We start from the raw sequence: 22,421 nt of genomic DNA on the forward strand, positions 1-22,421 counted from the left end.
AAGTGAAAGGCTGAGATTTGAAGCCGAGAATGTTGCTGAAACCCTTTCTCTCCACAGTTCCTCTCTGTATTCCTGAGGGCCTACTCTGGCAGAGTTTCTTACAGTTTTCCTAGAGAATGAGACAGGAAAGCACCTCTCAGCGAGGTCTTTTGGAGATAGATATGTCTCTTGAGCACCTGTCACATTTCAGGCACTGTCTGTGGTCTTTTCCACTATGTCACCAGAGGCCTGTGAGGTTGGTGGTAGGAGGGAGAATGATCCTCAGTTACTAGGGAGGTGGCTGAGAAAAGTGCTGTTGACACTCAGATCGTAAACCACGCTTTGTTTGCTGGCCGTTGGCACTTCAGGGACAAGTAAGACAAAGGACCTGAAATCAGGGAGAAGTGACCAGTATCCACTGAGCCCAGATGGAGAAAGATACAAAGAGGTCTGCAGGCTGACAGTACCTTATCAGGAAGGCTTGTAACTGGAAACCTAAGGAGCACTAGCTCTGCCCTGTCCATGCCGGTCCATAGCCGTGTCAGCTGTGGTCACATATGGGGCCCACCAGTATGGAAAAGCTTATGACTTGGTAGCTGCTTTGGTCCTTTAGCACTGAGAGGCATCTCAGGAAACTGGGCTAGCAAAGGTGATGTCTTAACTCTGCCCTTCTTTTCCAGGCTGTGAATTTTTCAAGGAATATAAGGATCGGGATTACATGGCTGAAGGGCTCATTTTTAACTGGAAGCAGGTATGAGCAGTAACAATCATCAACTCGGGTCTTAACATTTCTTTGCAAAGGGAGGGCATGGAGAACAGCTTGCAGTCTTTTTGGGGAAAACAACTACCTTTTCCTTTCTCTTCTCTGCCATGGATGAGTATCATTATTTTCCCTCCCTCTTGTCTTTGTGTGTACATGTTGAAGTTCTCATATATGCTTTCCTCTCCCCTTTTAATTTATCCCTTTCTTCAAAGGTTTCTTTTTTTTCAGGGACAGGATAGGAAATATCCTTCCTCTCTGCTCTACCATCTGCGTAAAAAGTGGGACCAGCATTCTGTTCCTTTCCCAGTCAGCAGAAGCCGGCCACGGGAGCCTGCTGGATGCTGACTATAGATTCATCATGTCTGTTTTGGCAGCAAACGCTAGACTGGCCCACTGGAAAACTCCACTTGGAAGCAGTGTCTAGTCCCTTTGATTTTAAAACTGTCCCTCCGAGGGCAGCATATGTTTCTGGCCCAGAGAAGGCAAGCACTGTGGAGGGATGTTGTGCCTGCCTTTGGTGGCCACAGCTTCAGGGTTATGACCTGCCTGTCACCATGGCTTCTCCTGCTCGCCTCTTGGCATCTCATAAGTGTCTTTATACCCCCAGGACTATGTCGATGCCCCACTGAGCATCCCTGATTTCCTGACTTCCTCTCTGAACATTGACTGGAGCCAATATCAGGTGAGGGGCCTGACTGGAGCAGGGCAGGATAAGGGAGGGGGATGGAGGGGATCCCTGATGCCTGCCCCAGAAGTCCTTCATGCAGATACCAGGTGCCCTGTGACCTCTCACACACAGCCTAGGAAAGAAGGAGCTGCTTATCCATTTAGCTCTCTCCCGATTTGCTCTTGGCCCAGAAAATCAAAGCTTTCTGATCATGACTCACTCAAAGATTTATGTCTACCAGCAGCTTCTGTTTCCAGAGGACCTCATGGAGTCTGTTTTTCCAGCTCTGGGCTTTAGTGACTTTTTTCATTTTTCCTTTTAAATGCATGTTCTGCCAGAGGAAGTGCAGAGCTGTCTGACCTCGTTTGATTATAGGAACTTTAAAATTATTTCTGTGCTCCTCTCCCCTCTCCCCATGGAAGGAGCCCCAGTCTTAAGCATGTTTAGCCCAGTGTAGAAACCTAAAGGCCATCAGCAGTTTCCTTGTCACTTGACTCAGTCAGGACTTGCTCTCCCCACTGCCTTCTCCATGTCTCTTCCTTCTGCCTGACTGCCACGTCTCACCTCATCTTATCTGGCTGCCGCACTGCCTTTAGGATTCAGCTCCAATGTACACTCCAGGTAGACTTCTCCAGTGTACCTCCCTTCCTCTCTCTCCAGAGGGTTGGATGCCTATATCTGCATTTCCATTGACCCTGGGCATATCTGTCATGGAATTTTCCACTGATTTGTAAGCACTGATGTAGAGATCTGCTTTTCCATCTCTGGTAGACTGAGCTCCCAGAGGATGGGGAACCATGGGTTGGGCATCCTCAGCATAGAAACTGGCACGGAGCCTAAAGCCAGACAGGCCAAGCCAGCGCCTACTTAGGAAACAATCTGTTTCCCTCCCTTTTTTTGCCCCTGGGTTTGGGCAGTTCCCATCCAGCCTTGAGGTCTCCCTCTGGCAGAGAGGCCAGGAACACCGATTAGGCAGCTGTGTGCCCCCATATCCCCTTGAGCTTTATGTCCTGGTCTGGTCTGTAAGTGGTCTGTAAAGGCAGAGGCTGTGCTTATCTTTTACACCAGCCCTTGATTACAAAGTTGATAACTGCGTAACTATTCGAATGAGTTAGAGTGATATCAGATGTTCTCTATGCAGGTACTTCTGCAAGAGGGAACTTAGGAAGAAGAGCAAGCCAGTTTTTTGTTGTGCCCCGGAAGCCTAGAGAAGAAATGGTTTAGGGGACCCTATCCCCTGGTCTCAAGTCCTAGGTAGTAGACAGATTGAGTGGCCAAAGGAACTTGCAGATTTCCTTCTTAATTTGTTGTATGCAGAGGTGTCAAGTGGGCCCGACCCCTGGCCACCCTTACTCTTCTTTCTGGCACCATTCTGGTTTTTTTGTTTTGTTTTTAAGATTTTATTTATTTATTTGACATTGACACAGTGAGAGAGGGAATACAAACAGGGGGAGTGGGAGAGGGAGAAGTAGACCCCCCCCCCCAGCCGAGCAGGGAGCCCAATGTGGGGCTCCATTCCAGGACCCTGGGATCGTGACCTGAGCCGAAGGGAGATGGTTAACAACTAAGCCACCCAGGTGCCCCATGTTTTTTAAGATTGATTTATTTTAGAGAGTGCGCAAGCATGTGCATGTGCACACAGGGGACAGAGGGACGGAGGAAGAGCGAGAGGAGAGACAATCTCAGGCACTCCCCACTGAGCACAGACCATGACACAGCATTCAAGCTCATGACCCTGAGATCATGACCTGAGCTGAAACAAAGAGTTGGATGCTCATTCCGGCCAAGCCACCCAGGAGCCCCTCTGGCACTATTCTTCTGATGCATAAACTGGGCTTGATGAACTACTTCACTAAAGGTGCGAATAGGGGTTTAATATGTTGACACTGCTTAGGATGTCTATCTTTTTAGGAAGGAGTCCTGTGCATATGAGGAGTAGTTCTGCTTAGTATCTCAAGGCCCTGGATCTAGGCCTGAGCTTGCTTGGCCCTTCTCTCCAGGCTTTGTGGTTTTGAGCAAGTGGTCTCACTTCCCTCTAAAAGTAGAGTTGACAACACCCATTTCGGAGTTGTGCCAAGGTTCAAGTATGGTCATTCTATGAAAGTGGTTCTTAACTGAAATGCCAGATCAATTTTAATTATGATAATTCAGAAGTGGGCTGCTAGCCTGTTAACTCAAGGGCATGAACACTAATAAAATTCTAGGCACAAAGTAGGAAGGCAGGGCATTGCTCAGCCACGTGGTCTCACTGGGCCTCCTACCATCCTCTTCCTCAGCCAGGTATGTGTTGCTCTGCCTTGTCAGCCCCTTCAGCGTGAGTGTCCAGGACTCCCTGTTACTCCTCCTTATCTCCCCCAGGTGACCTCATCTACTGTCCACTCCGTCAGCCCATTGCTGTCACCTGACCCAGGATTCTGGGCCAAGCCTTTCTTGGGGATCCACATCTACATCACCTCTTACCAGTGTCCCTTCATTCATCCACTTTAAACTCAAGCTGTCTGAAATGGAATTGACCACAACTGACAGCATCACAGGCCCTCAACCTTTTACCTGGATGCTCAAAGTCAAAACTTGAGTTTTTCTCCTCCCATATCCATTGCCAGGTCCCATCAGTTCTCTAAATCTCTGCCCTTGGTGAAACTCTTCACATCTTCTTGCCTTCATTTCCTGTACCACCAGCCTAGTCAGGGCTCCTGTCATCTGGGTGCATCTCATGTCTGAACGGGCGCCACATTGAGGAGGAGCTGGAAACTGTGGATGTAAAGCATTTGAACAGGCCCTGGCAGATAGGAATACTCAAGTGATGGAACAAGATCATCATTGTCACCCCTTCCTGAGATTGCACTGACTGACTTTCCTGTTTTCCTCAGAGTATAGCCAAGTGACCCTTAGTGAGCCACTCAGCTCCACACAGTCCAGCCTTGTGCTTGTGACTAGCCGTCCTTTCCCTCTTCTCCGGCCACACTGACCTCCTTTCAGCCCCTTAGGGAAGAATGCCCTCCAGGTTTGCATGTGCTGTTTGTTCTCTCTGCCAGAAAAAGCTTTTCTCCTTTCCCTCCCCTCTTATATGGATGCCACTACCTTCAAGAAGCTCCCCTACTGGTCCCTGTGGTTCATAATAGGCTCAGCTTGCTGGTTACATGATCCTACAGGATCCCACAGGTCTCCTTTTAGTCAGCACACCTGCAGAAGTTCACTTCTTCCCTCTCCTATGGCCTTTTTAGGCTGGGGCTATCGTGGACACTGCTGTTTCTCAGGGCAGGCCCTCAGTGATGTTCACGAGTGCAGGAACACTTCTGGCAGTACTTGTATGTGTTGCTGCCCTCCATGTAACTGGCGTGAATTTCTTAGAGGTTTGCTCATTCTTTCGGTGCCATAAGACCCGATTCCAGTGTCTGCTTCTCCTCAAGCTGGCCCCTGACCGTGAACAGTCAGAGAAGTAACATCCTACACATGCCTTCTAGTCCCGAAGCTCTAGGCCTTGTAGACGCAGAGATTCTGAAACAGCCTCCGCCCTCACTGAGCTCAGTTTAGGAAAAAAGGCAACAGCATAACCATCGCCTGGGTAGTAGAGGTATTGACCAGTGGCTTCTGAAGTCTCAGTGGGAGATAATGGGGCTGGGCGTTTGAAGGATGAATAGGAGTTTGCCAACCACAGGGAAGAGTACTCTAAGCATAGACACGTAAGCAGTGGTGTGGTGCTGAGTTCTGTCCCCAGAGACTTGTTCGTGGAGCACTTAGGAAGAGAGAATTAGTGCTGAGTCTAGATTTTAGTGCATTTCTCAGATCTTCCTTACTTTCTGCAGTCCCCTCAAACTTTAGTTTCATACTCTGCTATCAGAGAAGTCCCTTTAGTATAGCATGTGACTATAAATGTGAATCTCACAGTCTGGCAGGGCTGGATTCTGCCCCAGGTCAGATTAGCTATATGACTTTGGGAGCCTGCGGTTCCTACCCCAACACTGGGCACAGTGTATCTGCTGCCTCTCCTTGGTCCTTGATGTCCCCTTCCAGTAGCCACCATGGTTATTGGAGCTCTGCAGGCCACAGCTATTGGTCACTTCCTGCCCTCTCCTGGCTGCTGCAGCCTTTCCCTGGCTTACCTGACCTCCCTGGGCTTTGTGCTGCTGCACAGTTCCTGCCTCCCCCCAGTGTCTGCTCCTGCTTTTCCACACCTGCAAGAATCACAGCTCAGAGGAAATTTGTTGGCAATGGTGTGTACGACAGGTTGAGCCAGATGAGGGACAAGACCCCTGTGCTACTATGGGTAATGACTTTATTAGTGCAGTGCTGCAGCGGCCGTCTCTAGAGCTGCTGAAAGTAGGTCATAACTCTCCAGGGACTGTGGGAGGGTCAGGTAAATGAGCCTGTTTTAAATTCCTGGGAAAACCATTCCAATTACAGGTGCCGTGTTCACCTTCCCCCAGGAAATGCTCTCTCACTGGCACGTGCTATCGTGCTATCGTCTCCACATAGCCCCAGGACACTTATAAGCAGTTATGTTGGGAGGCTGTCCCCAGATGGGGGTAAAGGAGCCTCAGAACTGGGTCAGGCCCTTCCATGGAATTCCAAATTCCAGTAGACTTTTTCAGAGCATCTGGTTTAGACTTTTTGTTTGGGCTAGAACAAACTACTATACTATACGTTTTTTGCAATTTTTCTTATTTTTCATTCTCCGCCCCCACAACTCATGGGCCTCCTGTTTTAAAAGATTTTGTCTGCCAATCAGATTGCAATTACTGTTCATTAAAAGACAAGTACAACGGGGCGCCTGGGTGGCGCATTTGGTTGAGGGTCCTATTCTTGGTTTCAGCTCAGTTTGTAATCTTGGTCATGAGATCAAGGCCTGCATGGGGCTCCATGCTTGGGATTCTCTCTTCCTCTCCCCCTCCCACTCATGCTCTTCTCTCTCTCTCTCTCTCTCTCTGTCTAAAATAAATAAATCTGTAAAAAAAAAAAAAAAAAAAAGGAGTATGTAGTGAATAGCAGTAAAAAGTGAATGAAACATGGTTGATGAGGAGGTTGAAGGTTGGTATTTTCTGTGATGTGATAGCAGGTAAAAGAATGGCTCTTTCCATTTGGCACCAGTGGTCACGGGCTCAGGACTCTCTGTTTGCCTCTATCAACTCCCTAGACAGCCTGCTGGGAGCCCAGGGCTTAGATGAGGCTAATGTGTGTCTACTGCTGCTGGGTGTGGGGCTCTGAGTTGCCCAGGCCCCTGCATGGCTTCCTACTCCACCATCACATCATGTTAGAATGCAGGGTAAGGGTGGTCTACAGGGTGAGGGTGCAGAGAGAGGAGGGAGGAGCTCTTGAAGTGGGAGTGAAATCTCAGATTATCTGGGATTTGGGGCCTATGGCTTGTGACCAAGATGCTGGGGTACTTGGTGCCCAAGAATAACCCTTGGATTTTATTTTTTAAATACCTTAAGTTCTCAGTCTGAGTTACATATTGATTCCAAGACCCCTTTTATTGTTCTTTAACAGAGTTGGGACCTGGTGCAACAAACACAAAACTACCTGAAACTGCTGCTTTCCATAATTAACAGCGATGGTGAGTCTGCCTGTGCCTGAGGCCTCAAGTATTGGATCTTCTGGGTATTCCCAGGTCGTGATACCGTGAATATGTTTTTGGGGGGTCATACACCTACCTTTTGCTTTATGGGAGAAGGATTTAAGGATTCCCTTGTCCATTGGCAGCTTTATTCCACGTCCTCAAAACCTAATAAAAAAAAATTGTGAGCTCATTACCATCTGAACTATGCATGGTGTTTCTACAATAGGTCAGCTGACCTTTGATCATCAGTGTTGTGTGTGGGGCCAGAATTGCCTCTTCTAATTCAGGAAGATGAGAGAAAAATCAGTTCTGGTTTCTTAATGGGCATATACAAAAGTCCCTAGAGGGCCTGATCTCTGGCCCAGCTGTTTTGGGTGTTTTGATTGGATGGGTCCATCATGCTCAGGGTCTCTAGGGTGGACTGACTAACTCATCGATACCAATCAAGACTTCTGTGGGGTTGCTCTTGCTTAAAGAAGTGGAAATGTATTAAGCTTACATAACCAAGAAAGCCCCAAAGCAGAGCCAGGTGCCGAAGAAATTTCACAAAGAATCTTCTTGTTTCTCATACCCACCGTCTCATTAGCTTTGTAACCATTCTAGATTTGTTTCCTGCCATCTGACCTCCCCCAGAAGAGAGATAGAGCCTCTCCCAGAGCTCATGCTCATTGACCCAGATTAGGTTAAGTGCCCATCCTTGAAGCTGTTGCTGTGACCAAGTACAAAAAGGGCACATGCCTACCTCTGGGGTTAGGCAGTGGTTCTCTACCTGGGGTAGTACTGCTTCTGGGGAACAGGGTGTTGTAGGAACTAGAGGAAGGGGGCTTCTGGAAAAATGGGTGTTGTAGGAACTGGAGGAAGTCTGCTAACATTTGGTTCATGTTAGCCAAGAGTCCCAAATGTCCTGCAGTTCCTGGGACAGCCCTGCACACTGAAGAATTGTCTTCCTCCAAAATATCTGTAGGGACCCCTGAGAAATGCTGGGTGGGGATGTACATGTCAGCCCCACCTAAATGACTTGGGCAGTACTATCCAAACAGTACTGCTTTTCTAGAAAGTAGCCAGAAAGAAGAAATGTTGTGCACAGAGACAAGTGCCTTCTATCTACCCCTTTCTGGGAGTAGGTGGGAGAAGACTTGTGGGGAGGCCCACCAGGAGGAGGGAGACTGAGGGTGGTATGGCCCTCTGATACCAGACCAGGGTGGTGGCATGCCCTCTTTTCATGCATCCATATTTGCTTTTCCTCTGGGTTTCCTGTTGCGTGGCTCCTGAATAGATGACAGCGGGCTGCTGGTACACTGTATCTCAGGCTGGGATCGGACCCCCCTCTTCATCTCTCTCCTACGCCTTTCCTTGTGGGCTGTGAGTATGGATGGGCTGGGCCGTGGGGTCAAGGATCTACCAAGATCTACTCTGGGAGCAGTAGGACTATCTCCAGAAGTTAAGAGATTTGGAGTGAGGAACCCCAGGTGTTCAGAGCATGTGTTAGGTTTAACACTATTTTGGGGACTGTTGGGCAGCCCGGTTGTCACTGGGTCTGTAGTTGCAGTTCAGCTCATGGGACTAGGAGAGGGCTTTGTCATGGGGAGTCATTTTTCTAATCTTAGCATGTCTCTCTGGTCTCTTCCAGGATGGACTTATCCACACATCCCTGAAGCCTGCTGAGATCCTCTACCTAACCGTGGCCTATGACTGGTTCCTCTTTGGGTAAGCCTTCGGGGAATGTTAGGTTGTTGGGTGGGCACAATGCCTTGGGAACAGTGTTTCTGTGTGTATGTGGGTGTGGTGGCTCCTGTGACAGGGTTAGAGGTAAAGACAATTCTACCTCCTTGGGAAAGACAGAAGGTGCCTATCAGGCCCCACCTGAGATTGTGGTGCCAAAGCCATGGTCTGTCCTCCCTTTTGTCCCCTTTTGCCCTCCTATCTGGTGCGCTGTTCGCTTTGACCTCCTTGCATTCTTGTTGCAGGCACATGTTGGTAGATCGGCTCAGCAAAGGAGAGGAGGTGGGTACCATGAGCAAATGCTGAGGCTCTGAGAGCAACAGCACGACATCCTGCTTGGCGTTCACACATAGTGGGCGGTTCCTTGCCTAGTGCGTGCAGGGATCAGGCAGCATGGCCACAAAAGCATCAGCACAATAGCCCCCTTTCTGAGCCTCTGTTCCTCTCCTGTGCAGTAGAGAATAACGCTTTCCCACATGGCTGCCTTGACCTCCAGCTGTCAGTCCTCTTCTTCTTGGTTTTGCTGCCATCTTTCTCATATGGATGATCTTGTTTTCTGCACTCAGTTATGGAATGAAATTACAAGCCTTTCCTGGGCTCCTCAGCCCTACAGTTACAGCCCAGAGGCTCTTCCCAGTCTCTCTTTCCTATTCACACCATTCAGCAACTTTTAAGCCCCAGGGCTAGCCAAGCAAGCAGGGTCCTGCCCAGCTGCTCCCCGTCGGCCCAGGGAGCAGATCCACACCAGTCACAGACCCAGACCAGGCACAGCCAGCCAGCTTCCAGGATCTCCTTACTCTTTGGGCACTGTCCCTTCTTCCTCTCTCTGCCTTCTCTATACCCCATCCTTTTCTACTTTTTGCAGTCTTTGCCTCTTTGGTATGCTTATTTTTCAGCCTGTTTTCCTTGCATGCAGACCTGGACTCAGACCTGAGTTTGAACCCTGCTTGTCCCACCTATTACTTGGTGACCTTGAGTAATGTGATTCACCTTGAGTCTCCTGGTGTTGATCATGCTTCCTCACAAAGAAGAATGAGTCTAGGTGCCCAGAGTGGGAGCTGTCACATAGCATTAGTGCTTTCTCTTCTGCCCCCTGTCCACACTCCCCCCCCCCCCCCGCCCTGTTTTCCTGAAGCATCTTTCTCACCCTCCTAAGGCTGCCTTCTTTCCAAGCATCTTATCTTGTGCCTCCTCCTTTTGTTCCTCCCTCTCAGCAGCTCCTCTCCCCTTCTAAATCTCTTCTTCTGAGTGCTTATCACATCTGCCAGGGCTGCAGAGCTCATAAGCCTGTTCCTCAGAGGCCTCCATGAACTCTGTCAGAGGCAGTGACTTTGGCATTGAAAACAGCACATAAAGCCCCTTTTCAGCCTCTCATTTGGAGACTGACTGGCACTCCAGAACATTCTGCCCTCCATACCATCTCCCCGACTCTCAGAGCCAGCCAGATTCTGCCTTCAGAAACTGGACAGAGGATGAGGCCAAGTCCATTGGGCTCTGGATTCAGACCCTGGCCACCTCTCAGCATCAACAGGAGGGTCTCCTCAGCTGGAAGGGTTGGTTTTCAGGGTGTGGGCTTTTCTCTTACCTCTACCAGACACCCTAGACGCTGATGCTTTAAAATAAACAAACAAACAAAACAGTTAAATGGCACTCTGTCCTCTTCCCCAGCCCTTGAGGTTCACAGCACGCTAGCATATTAAAGATTAAAGAGTGGGAGAAGTGTGGTGAAGACACCTATTTAATTTTATGTAACCCAACATTTTCATACTGACCTAACCTGGGGTACCCTCCCTCCCTTTTGATGGTGGGGGTGGGGGGTTGGTGTTTGTTTGAGGAAATCATATGGGGTTCTGCGATACCATGTTTGTGTTTATCCAAGTGAGGGTTTGATGGACCACACCTTTCAGAATCACTGGGAAGTTCGTTTAAAAACTGTAGAGACTGCTTTGTGTGCACTTCATGGGGGCCCATTTGATAGGGCACTGGCTGGAAGGGAGGAGAGAGGTGGTGGGACTGCAGCTGGAGGTCAGGAGCCGCCTCTTGCGCCTGCCCATCTCAGACTCTGAGCCAGACCTTGGCTGCCCCCACCCCTGGTTCTTCTGAACTACTATTTCTGGGTGTTCCTCTTAACAAAATCTGATCCCTTTCCTTTCCATCATGTTCAGTGCCCATTAATCTCCTCACCCCCAAATAATCTCTCTCCCAGCTGTTGTTCCCAGTTAGCCTCTCTCCTTGGGATTCTTAGGAAAGGCTGAGCGGGGAAAGCTGCCTTCTCTTTATCCTTTTCAGTGGCTTGAGAACATGCATGTTGAATTTGAAGATGTTTGAAAACTCACTGGCTTACCCTTGTATATTTTTCCTTCCCTCCTTGCCCTAACCCAGGCACATTACCCTGCCTGCCAAACACTCTCCCACCCATTTATACCATTTATAGAGCAGAGCATCCATCAGGGTCCCTGAGGCAGGGCTGTTGTCCATCAGGGGCTGACCAGGTGGCTGGCTCCCCTCTCCTGGGAGCTGAGTCACCTAGATTTCTCTCCTTGGAGAAAGCTGTCTTCTCATGTGTGCTGCTTTTTGGTTTCTTCAGATTTTCTTCTTCTGCTTCAATTTTTTGAAGCATATCATCTCTGAGGAGTTCTCGGCTTTGAAGACACAGAGGTGAGGAGACACCTGTTCTCTCCCACTGGGCAGGGTACTCTGGGAAGGGCCACTATGGGAAGAGTAGGCAGGGTCTCACTCACAGTCTGATTCCCTGCCGGGCTTCCCCGCATGCTTGGCAAGTTAGCGTCTCATCCCTGCCTTCCCTCTGAGGCCAGGGTAGGGATTCCTGGTGACAGCCAGTGGGGAAAGAGGCTCTTCTGCCTGTGAGGCAGGGCTGGGGCCAGCCTGCACTCATGTGAACAGAAAGGCTTTGGGACAAAGGAGTGGTCTCTGGTGACTAGGAGAGCAGGGCACATGGCTGCAGTGAAAAGCCAGCCTAGGGATAGGAGGACTCCCAGCACCCCAGCTCTGGCTGAGACAGCAGATTCTTCTGCCTGTCCTCCTGCTGGTCCTGCAGAGGTGTGTCTGCATCTCTTTGCAGCCCACCACCATGGAACAGAGTTTGCCTCCAGCCTGGGAAACACAGGAGTCTTGTCTGGCAGTTCCCTTACAAACTCTCTGAGAGTTGGTGTCTTTGAATTGACTTGCCTTCCAAATCCAAGCTCCTAGGTGTGTTGGGCCAGATTGAATGCCGAGGGGCCAAGGTGAAAGGAAGGAGTCAGGCTTTGCTGGCCTTTCAGTAGTGGCCTGACATTTTGCAGCACTTTAGGTAGGACTTGATTTGCCAGTGAGTTGGAGCTTCTTTCCCAGGCATGCAGCATGCTGGGCATGGAGACGACAAAGAAGACCCCAGCCCAGAATGTAATTCAGTATTCTGGTTTCTGTTTACAGGAGGAAGAGTTTGCCAGCCCGTGATGCAGGCTTCACTCTGGAAGATATCTGTATGCTGAGTGAGTTATAGGCCCCAAGAGATTTTCTTGCGTATGTGCATCTTTCTGAGTATAGACCATGCAGGAACTGTTTGTTCTAGAAACTTCTCTTTCCAGCTGTATGGTGTGGAAGAGCTAGGGGACCAGTAGTTTGAGAAGATAATGTGATGACTGATGACACTTGCTTCTTTCAGGACGAAAGGACCGTGGCAGCACTACCAGCCTTGGCAGTGACTTCTCTCTGGTCATGGAGAGCTCCCCAGGAGCTGCCGGGAGTTTCACCTATGAGGCTGTGGAGCTGCTCCCTGCAGGAGCACAGACTCAGGCATCTTGGTGAGGGGCCAGGCTGGAACTAAGCTTGCTCACAGCTGTGGCCCAGGGCCACGAGCTCCAGGGAGCCCCAAGTACAAAGGGAGCCCCTGACAGTAGGGCTGAGAGCACAGCTCCATGCCCTGCTGTCTCTCCTAGACCTCAGAGGCCAGCCATCTGGTTGGTGAGGGGCACTGTCTGCGGTGGCCTGGGAACATAAAGGGCTGGGGCTCCCTGTGGGATTAAGAAAGAAGCCTCAAGGCTGGGCAGACAGGGTGGGGTGAGAGGAAGCTGGTGTTAAAAGAGATTCCCTGGGGGAGCTCCCTTGTATCATTTGCTTGGGGGTGTGGGGCCAGTTAGAAAAAAGAAGAAAACAGTGAGTTCAATATGATGATTATGAATTGGGAACTTGTTTGAGGGTGAAGTCCTCTGAGAATCTGATGACTCTGTCTCTAGACAGATGATTCAAACTTTTGTATTACAAGGAGAGGCAGTTATTGAGCTGTTAGGAATCTAGTGTGTTCTCCGAGGCCAGTAGTATAGCGTTTTATTTGGATGTAACATTCCCTCTTATGAAGACCCAATCCTTGCTGCTCATAGCTGAGCCTGAGGGAATGCTAATGTGTACCCATCTCCATATGGCATTTTCCCAGTGGAGGTAAGGACTGGGCCCTGACATTTGGTAAAAGTGGGCAGAGGGCTTGCCTGGGGTTGCGCCTTGGCTAACAGCCCTACTCTTTCTACTGCAGGAGGAAGAGCCACTCATCCTCTCCACAGAGTGTGCTCTGGAATCGGCCACAGCTCTCGGAGGACCGCCTGCCTTCCCACCAGGGGCTGGGGGAAGCCAAGTCTTCCAGCTCCTCATCCTCAAACCATTCTGACTTTTTCAGGATGGGTAGCAGTCCCCTGGAGGTCCCCAAACCCAGGTGAGGAGCTCCAAAGCCTCTAATGGTGGAAGTGGTTAGCCTTTCCCTTTTAATAAGCCTGGAGAGTGGGGTTCCGGCCCATGAGCTGGTGTCTAAGATGGTGTCTTGGGACAGAGTTCCTTGGCATGCAGCCTGGTGGGGAGTGTACCTAGGAGGCAGAGGGGTTTAACAAGCTTGCAGGCCTACCCCTGTCCAGAGGATGCATTAATGTTTGAGTAAGAGCTGGTTTGTAGAATGATTTGAGACTCCTTCCCAGAGCCCTAGCAGATGAGGAATCTAGAAGGTGTACTGATGGCAGTGTGATGGGCAGAGGGTGAGGGCTGCCTCCCCCTATTGCCTTTGATGGGTCTCAGCCTTCATGGCCCTCACATTCTGCTTAACAAGATGGATCCAAATCCTCAAAGTCCTTGGTTCTCGAATTCCATGTCTGGATTGGCGAGGCAGTGAGGAGAAAAGACAGGGAGTTAGGCTAGATATGTGTGGCTCAGGCAAACCTTGGGAGACTCTGTACACCTGAGAAGTGCTCAGTCAGATGGACAGGTGTGGCTGGAGTGTACTTCAGGAATAGTGTTCCCTAAAAGAGAGTAAAGCTGAATACTGGGCAGGGCCTTAGGGTTGAGGGATGGTCTGGCACTTGGGAAAAGCATTTCCTGGCTGACCCTGTACCACTTTTTCTATGTGATACCCACAAGGAAAGAATCCTGTGAATTGCTTTGTTTTCTCAAGTCTTGAGAATGTCTGCCCCTTCTGGAGAGAACAAAGCAGTCTGTGACTTATGAGTCCCTTGATAAATTCCAAGGAGAAAGAAGCATTTAGCATAAAGAGTATGAGCTGTGGAGTCTACCTCAGTTTGAACAGGCTCTGAAATGGACTGTTCCAAAAGTTTCAGGTCTTTTCCTCGTAGCAGGTCTGTTAACGGTGAGGAAACTGAGCCCCAAAGTCGTAGGCCTATTACAAGAAAAGACCTGAAATTTCTGGAACCCTCTCCCTATCCCTACCTTCTGGCTTTTCTCCATGGGTAAAAGCAGGCAGTGGAGGAAGAGCACCCTCCCCATGCTAGCAAAGCAGTTCAACTCTAGGCCGGTAGGAGTCCCACTCAGTGCACTGACCAGGGGAGTCCTGTGTGCTCACCTCTGAAGGTGAGCCCTTCAACCTGGAGTGCTGCTGTGTCTGCCAGTGGTGTAGCTGAGTCTACTAGATACTAAACAAAGACCATGACCCCTCTGGCCCCACAGGGGGTTTGATGAAGACAGCTGGGTACATATGGTGCCAGGCTAACAAGGCCACATGCCTGTGCTCGGTCCTGTCCTCTGTGTGTGCCGACTGCCATGCCACCCTTGTCTGCATGCCTGGCTTTCCTCAGGGCTACCCTGGGGCTGGGGCACCATGACCTAACCCTCGCAGTTCTGGGCTGGAACTCTTGTTCAATGTCCCCACCTCCTTTCCTGCCTGAGCAACATTGCTGAACAGTGGGGAAGGAGTCCAGAGAGTCCTCCTATCCTCTTGGGTCCTGCTGTAGCCTTAACTGTCCAACTGCTAGGGCTTCCCGCTGAGGCTGTACTCACCTCTTTGCGTACCCCAGCTTTTTATTATCACCTTCTTCCTGCCAAGAGATCCTACTTCCCAATCTTGTGATCATTTCCTTCAGTCTCACCAGTGGTTCTCTGCCTGCACTGGGTGGCTCAGACTCCTAGGGCTGGCCCAGGAGAGCTACAAAGGGCCCTGCCTAAGAAGACAGAGGAGAGTTGGGGGTGTCCTCTGGCCTTTCAGCCCTGTGTGCTTAGCCTAGTCGAGGCTGGGATAGCTGGACCAAAGTGGGGCACAAGGCCTTGAAGAGGCGTGGGCTGGGCTGCTTTGAAGTGTTTGGCTCTGCCTGTCTATTCTGGGAATGCCCGCTTGGAGCCCGGCTGGTCTGGCCAGGCAACAAGGTTCTGGACTGGCTGCCTGTTTGCCAGAGCTTCTGAAAGACAAGATTATTCAGATTTGGAGCATTCTAATTATGTATTTCCATTAACATTAAAATTAATTTAGTCTCTTTTATCTTAAAAGTGCCTGAGGGATCCTGTCATTAGCTTCCCTGCCTCTCTTAGGTAACAACAGCCAATCAGCTTTTTAATGCAGTAGGGGGAACTGTTATGGAAAGAAACCTTTTAGTAAAGCTATCTGTGACAGCTGAAATTCCCCTCATTATGTGAATTCTTGGGGTTTTGAATGCTCCAAATTCTATAAGCGGATCTCTCTTAAAGCAGGACTTCCCTAGGAAGGGAGCCAGTAAAGCTTTATTTGAAGTTAAGAAGTAGGTGTTGGGCTGGGAAAAAAGTTCTGTGGGGTGCTAATTCTTACGAGTCCCAAGCTCATCCTCCTCTATGAGAAGGCTGGTGGCTTTTTGCTTTATTAGCTGCTACTGCGACAGCTTCTCATCGAGCTGCATTTCTGGACCATTTTAAATCTCTAATCAGCTGCAGGGCTGGGGGCTGAGAAGAGGCAGGGCCAATGCTCTGAGCTCACATGCCTCCCAAGGTCCTGGTTAGTAAGTGGCTCAGCCCCGTGTGGCCTTGGTCTCTACTCCAGAGTAGACATCTTTAGGGGTGGGAGGTTGCTAGCACAGCACTATTCTTGCCTGAGGAGGGATGGTGCCACCACTGAGCCCAGCTTGAAGCTAAGCTGCCTAAAGAGCAGATCAACTTGGCTAAGGGACACCTAGCAGTCTGGTTGAATAGCTAAGTAGAAACACAGGAACCAACTTTTGTTGCCCAGCTAACTTCTCTTTCCCCATCTTCCACCACATATCAACTGCTAATTATAAGCAGTGATCTCTGTCCTAGGTTGTGTTTAATGAGGCAGAGAAACCAGATTGCTTTCTGCAACACATAGGGTTCCTGTCCCATGTTTGACATTGTCTTGCATAGCATCATGGCTTCAAACCAAGGGTGAGTGGTAAGAAGCCTAAAGGCATTGCTAGCTTAAGACCCAGAAAAGGACACTTAGAATCCTAAAATATTTCTTGAGCTGCTGTGGGAATGCGGATGTTCCCTACCTCTTTCTCTCTCTCCCTCCCTTCTTTCTCTCTCTCACACACACACACACCAGTGTTTAAAGGTTTAAAGTCTGGGCTGGGGAATACTGACATTTTTTCCTTTTTTTTTTCTTCCCAAATGTGATAAGAAATCCTGTCCTAACCATCTCTGAAATCAGTTGCTCTGTGAGTTCAGGAACTTGTTGAATTGAAGGAATCTTCCCTAAAGCCCCATTCCTGGAAGCATTCACTTAGGCGGAAGTTACAGGACCATCATCTAAAGGCTTGGGGGTTGGCAGGTATAAATGTAGATTAGAGGTGACATCCAGGCCCCCTCAAAGTTTGGGATTTTAGGTCTTGGATCAAACATTCATTCCTTACATGACTTCAGACATGTCACTTGATGGCTTTGAATTTTTGTTTTCTCATCTATGTAATCAGAGGTTTAGACAGGCAACTTCCACGTTCTTCCTAGTTGTGTACCTTCAAGCCTTCTGTGTCAGCTCAGGTGCTTCCAGATGCAATTAACAAAAACCCCATCTCAAGAGGTTTAAGTAGTAAGGGAACACTGTTGGTTCTTATGGAAAAGTCCAGTGGAAAATACAACCTTCAGGTGTAGTCTGGTCAAGGTTCCAGCTCCATTTTCCTGTGGTTCTTTTCCCTTGCCTCCTTCCACATGCTAGCTCTGTCATCTGCCCAGCTTTCCTAATGGTGAACAGCCACTCCTGAGCACCCTGCTTCCTTTCTTACATCCAGGGATCACATGAGGACCTCCCTTCCAACCACGAACCACAAGTTCTGTGCTTTATGCCAGTTGAAAATTATGTGCCCATTCCTGAACCAGTCCCTGAAGCCCCTACCACCCCTTATCAGGAAGGAAGATCAGTATACTATGGGGCTAGTTTGGGCCAAGTTTCAGTCCTAGCTTTGCCACTCCTAGCTATGTGTGACTTGGAAAAATCACTTCCCTCCTGAGCTCAGTTTTTTCATTCCACCTTCAATGATCAAATGATTGATGATCCTGGCTTCCATAAATTTGGGTGTAAATGAGTTAATAGAACTAAGTATCTGGCACATTGTAAATACTCATCCTTTCCACAAATGCTCAGTAAACTGTAGTTGTAGTGAAGGACCTGTCCTTATTCACCTGTCTGAGGGCCATTTCAGGGCACTAGGCATCTGGGTAAAAGGCCAGGCCAGGCACTGCAAGACAGACCTGTTTATTCATGCCTCAGCTCTGTGGGTTGGGACAGCTCTGCTTGTGTGGGTATTCTTGTATCTTTTTCCATAAAGGACTAACTAAAAGATAACCTGCCTGAGTCCTACCCACACTGGGTATCTGGCAGAACATGGTTTTGGTGGGGGGGAGGGGAGTGGGAGTTGCAGCTCTTTTGGTGCTATAAAGAGGGGCCTAAGTAGTATCCAGATAAGGGAATGAAATGTTGCCCAAAATCCAGTCTCCTAGGCAGAAGTGTGAGCCCTCCAAGCCCTGGGGATGTGGACAAATGACCTTGGAAGCACCATCAGCTCCACAGTTCTCCAGTTTGAGGGAAGCTTGGCCCTATGTTCCCTCTGGCTCTGTAGATATATTTAGGAGCTAGAACTCAGACCTCTCTCTCTCTCCCTTTTCTTTTTCCTGCCTTTTTTATACTTGAGTAAAGACACAGGGCAGTAGAGTGTGGGGTCTTAAAAAGCTGATGAAGTTACCTATGTACTGAGAATATCTTGAAAGTATTCCTTCTTTCATTTGGCAGGTGCAGGTACTACTTCTGGTGACTGTTGCTTTCTTTCATCTTTAGGTGTCCCCTCCAGACAGCTAATCCAGACTGGCACTTAGGAGCACCTCTCTGCTTAGCATAGTCCCTTGCTGTCAAACCCAGGAGCTGAACAATTGTTTTGCAGCCCTTTCTTTGACAAAAGCCTCAAACAGGAAGATTTGTCTGCAGCCAGTTGCTTGCTGAGATGGCTTTATGTCCCCTGGGATCACACACCCTGTTGCTATCTGTGCTGCCTACTTCATTCCACAGTATCCCCTGGCTCCCCCAGATGCATTTCTTGCCTGGTGGTGCTAACTTCTGGATGCTAGGGAAGCGACTAGCCTAAGGGGACCAGGAATCCTCATATCCCATCTTTCTGTCCTTCTTCCATTGGTAGTTTGAGTCTCTAATAGCCTGGGCAGGGGTTGGCTGGAGAACATAAGAAACCTCTATGTTCCCAGCCCCAGGAGTGCCCCATCCTACTCAGCATCCCTTCCATTCCCTCAATACTCTGGTGTTTAGCCATTGTTTTCCTACAGACTGCTAAAACTGGAAGAGGAAATCTGCCCTTAAAGTTTGAACAGTAGATGAGATTTGGGGAGCCAGGGTGACCTGGGTCGAGTTATGGGGACTGAAGGCCCAGCAAAACCTGGAGGAAGCACAGGGAAACTACCAGGCTGTGGATGTGATTTGCCTTCTCCTGGGCAGCTGTCTCTTTGATTTACAGACTGCTTAAGTCCTGCCAAGTTTAGAAACAAGGAAATCCTGCTTTGTGGGACCTGAGGGGGCTTCCACCAGGTAGCAGACCATGTCCTATCTTCCTCCCTAATGCTGCTGTTGCACACCTTCCAGAGTTTAGCAGGAATGATGAATGTGGAAGTCTCTGTGTTGCAGGGGGTTCCTATTCATGGCAGCTTTAACATAGAAAACCATCTGTTTTCCCGGTCTCAAGGTGGTTCTGTTGTAGGACAAATCTGTAATCAAACTTGGCTTTAAAAATCTCTTCTTGCACTCACTAGCTACGGGACCTTGAGTAAGTGTCTTCACCTGTCTGGACTGTCATTTTTCTCTGTCTCTAAGATAAGGGTGGTTAAAGATTACCAGAGATGTAGTACTTGGTCAGAGCATCACTCAGGTGGCAGCTGCTTGAGGATGAGGCTGGGATGGCTACTCATGAGGGCTGTTGCCTCAAACTTGGAGACATTGATGCCAGCTAACTGGGTGGGCCAAGGTCAATGAATGTCTTTCTCTATTTCCGACCCCCTGTACCACTCATGCTTCTGTGTTACTGGGTTCCTATAGAAGTACTTTCTGCTGTTCTTGAATTAAAGAATAAAGGGTCAAACATCAAAGATGCTTTACCCCTGGGGATGGAGACCTGGAGTAGCCGACCAGAGGGCCTTGTTTGATGTCTTACTATCTCCTCCCTTCCTCCTCCACCCCCAGTGACTGGGCTACTGCCCTGAGACAGTAGAGAGAGGTTAGCTATCAGCCAGAAGGTGATGGCAGCAGTAGATTGCCAGTACAACTTTCCTCTCCCTGCACTGCCCAAACCTCCATCTGAAAAAGGCCTAATAAAGCTGTCAGGTTGCCTGCCTGATTCATCCCTTCCCTTTAGGGTATAACCATTAAGGTCACTGGGTTGATGCATGTGAATACAAACTATGGCTCCTGGAAGGTGCTGCAGAGAAAGCATATGTGTGTGGGGTGGGAGGTGCCTTAGGGCTCCCATCACCTCACTTTTCAGTCTAGGTCACCACCCTCCACTGTCCCCAAGAAGCTTATTCTCCCATTGCTCTGATAAGAGTTCAGTGGCCCCAGGGTTGTGCCTTGCCCACCCAGCCAATCTGCATGCCAGGGGGTATGCGGTGATCCTGTCTCCCTGTTTCCTGGGGCATCCAGCCTTGTTCCTCCTTTTGGTGCTGCTGAGATTGTACTTGCTCTGTCAGCCACCAGGGCAGGCTTGCCCTGACCTGAGGCTTTGGTTGATGGCTCACCTCTTCTCATTCTGCTTTGCTCTTGTTCTTTTGCTTCTGTAAGTCTTTGCATAAAGCATTGTCCTCACAGCTGAGCCTGCCTTATGGTCTATACTCTTCTTTCTCAGTCACAGCCTATCCAGCCTGTTTTGGTACTTTTGAAGAAAGTGGTTGACTTTACAGAAGCTCCACCAACAGAAGCTTGCGGCTATGGCCCAGGACCACCATAGCCCCACCCCCAGCCCTCCAAAGGGCCTCCCCTGTCAGGCATATGACTGACTGTGCATCATCTCCCTCTCTCTCCTCTCTGCCCCAGATCAGTGGACCATCCCCTGCCCGGATCCTCTCTCTCCACAGACTTTGGCAGCTGGCAGATGGTAACAGGCTGTGGCAGTATTCAGGAACGGGCTGTCCTGCACACAGACTCCTCTCTCCCTTTCAGCTTCCCGGATGAGCTCCCTAACAGTTGTCTGTAAGTGTCTTGCTTGAGAAGGCAGGATACTCCCCTGCCCATATCAGAAGCTGGTGAGCAATCAAGAGTGTTGGTTAAGGAGTGAAGCAGCAGCTGGCTCGGGATTCCTGCCCCTCCCCAGTCTCAGCTAAGTATACCTCACTGTTTCTGGACTCCTGAGGTATGGAAGAGGCTTCATGGGCTGTTCAGGATGTGTGTTGCAGTGTGTGTTCACTCCCTTGAGCCTCCAAAACTCATCCACAGGTGCCTTGGGGCACACCCTGAGGGAAAGCTGTCGGACTGTAACTATAGAAGGTTCTATTTCTGTCCAAGGCTTTGCCTGACATGAGAATCCTTTGAAATCAGAACAGTGGGGTAGTGAAGGTAGGTGTATGGTCGAGACCACAGCCAGAATGGAGCTGGGTCAGCTCAAGGGATGTGCTCCTCTGAGCAGAACCAAGGGTTCCTTGCCATCCCCTTCTTCCTTTTGTCTTCTGCTTTTGCCTCTAGTCAGGAAAGAAAATTGGATGGGGATACCAGATCTCAGGCCTGTAAAATCCTCTTGCTTTAAGGCTCCAGTACTGGGCTTCCAACTCTTAAATGTATCTGCTTGAGTGGCTGCCTCTGTGGCAGCCCCCTGCCCCCTGCCTGCTTTACTGCTTCATGGATGTCAGGCAGGGTAGAGCCTCTAGTGGCCTGGGGAGCAGGGCACGCTCCTCCCCACGATGGGCTGAATGAACTTCAGGTGCTGGGGGTTCATTGTCACCACCAGAATCTGGCTTATAGCCACCAGAGCTGACTGGTCAGAGGTGAGTTGCCCTGGGGAGTTAGGAAGGATCTGGGGCACCTGGGTGGCTCAGTTGGTTAAGCAAATGCCTTTGGCTCGAGTCATGATCCCAGGCTCCTGGGAGGGAGCCATGTCAAGCTCCTTACTCAGCAGGGCGCCTGCTTCTCCCTCTCCCTTTGCCTGCTACTCCGCCTGCTTGTGCTCTCTCTCTATCAAATAAATAAAATTTTAAAAAAGAAGAAGAAGAAGAAGGATCCCTACTGAGGGCAGACAGAAGCCAGACCTTGGGATTACAGGATGGAATAGGCCTAAGAGTCATCTCTGGAGGACGCAAACATCTCTGCCCCTGCTTGATAGCACCCCTCACTTAACTGGCATTAGCCACTGAAACAGGCAGCTCTCTGAGCTCCCAGCCAACCCTCAGGATCTGGCAGGTTGCCAGAGGAAAGCTAGGTTCTCTGCGATCTCAAGACCTCCAAAATTGCAGTGTAGGGATGGAGTCAGGGTTGCTTCCTGCTGAGGTCATACAGTATGTGGATTTAGTGCTTGGACTTTGTTATCAGAGAAATTTAGTCAAACTCTTGGCTGCTCTGCCTTACCAGCTATGTCTTGTGGTGTCAGCCCTGACTTCTCCGAGCCTGCTAATTCATCTCTTTGAGAGGGAATGGCACTAGAGTATCTCTGACTTCCTACTCCTTACCTGCTGTGTATCCTCAGGTGGATCACTTATCCTCTCTGGGCTCCAGTTTTTTTATCTCTAAATAGGCTGATTCCTCCTCCTGCCTCCCAGAAATAAGGGGCAGTGAGAACACACACGTATGGACCTTTGGATATTCCCTGTGAATGAATACAAACTACTAATCTGAATTTCTCATTACATGTTCTAAGGAAAAGCAGAAAAATACATGGCCTCCAGCCTATGTGAAATCCAGTTAGAGAGTAAAGAAGATCTAGGGCCATGTGTCTCCCCCAAATGGCAAGAGAGACTTTGGAGTTCTTCATGGTATTGCAGCTGATACTGATCAGCTCCATTTTCCTACT

At 49.4% G+C, this 22,421-nt stretch overlaps 1 protein-coding gene across 1 annotated transcript in view; it reads left to right on the top strand.

The window, feature by feature from the left end:
* The window catches only part of MTMR14 (myotubularin related protein 14), a 46,278-nt gene that overhangs the window by 21,974 nt on the left and 1,883 nt on the right, over positions 1–22,421 (top strand). Inside the window, 11 exon segments of the mRNA XM_032326512.1 lie at positions 660–730; positions 1,350–1,424; positions 6,897–6,963; positions 8,243–8,328; positions 8,597–8,673; positions 8,934–8,970; positions 11,276–11,346; positions 12,121–12,179; positions 12,353–12,491; positions 13,217–13,393; positions 20,459–20,614. Of these exon segments, the coding sequence (XP_032182403.1) occupies positions 660–730; positions 1,350–1,424; positions 6,897–6,963; positions 8,243–8,328; positions 8,597–8,673; positions 8,934–8,970; positions 11,276–11,346; positions 12,121–12,179; positions 12,353–12,491; positions 13,217–13,393; positions 20,459–20,614 (1,015 nt within the window).

The sequence above is a fragment of the Mustela erminea genome, chromosome 1 (assembly GCF_009829155.1).
Source record: "Mustela erminea isolate mMusErm1 chromosome 1, mMusErm1.Pri, whole genome shotgun sequence".
Classification (NCBI taxonomy): domain Eukaryota; kingdom Metazoa; phylum Chordata; class Mammalia; order Carnivora; family Mustelidae; genus Mustela; species Mustela erminea.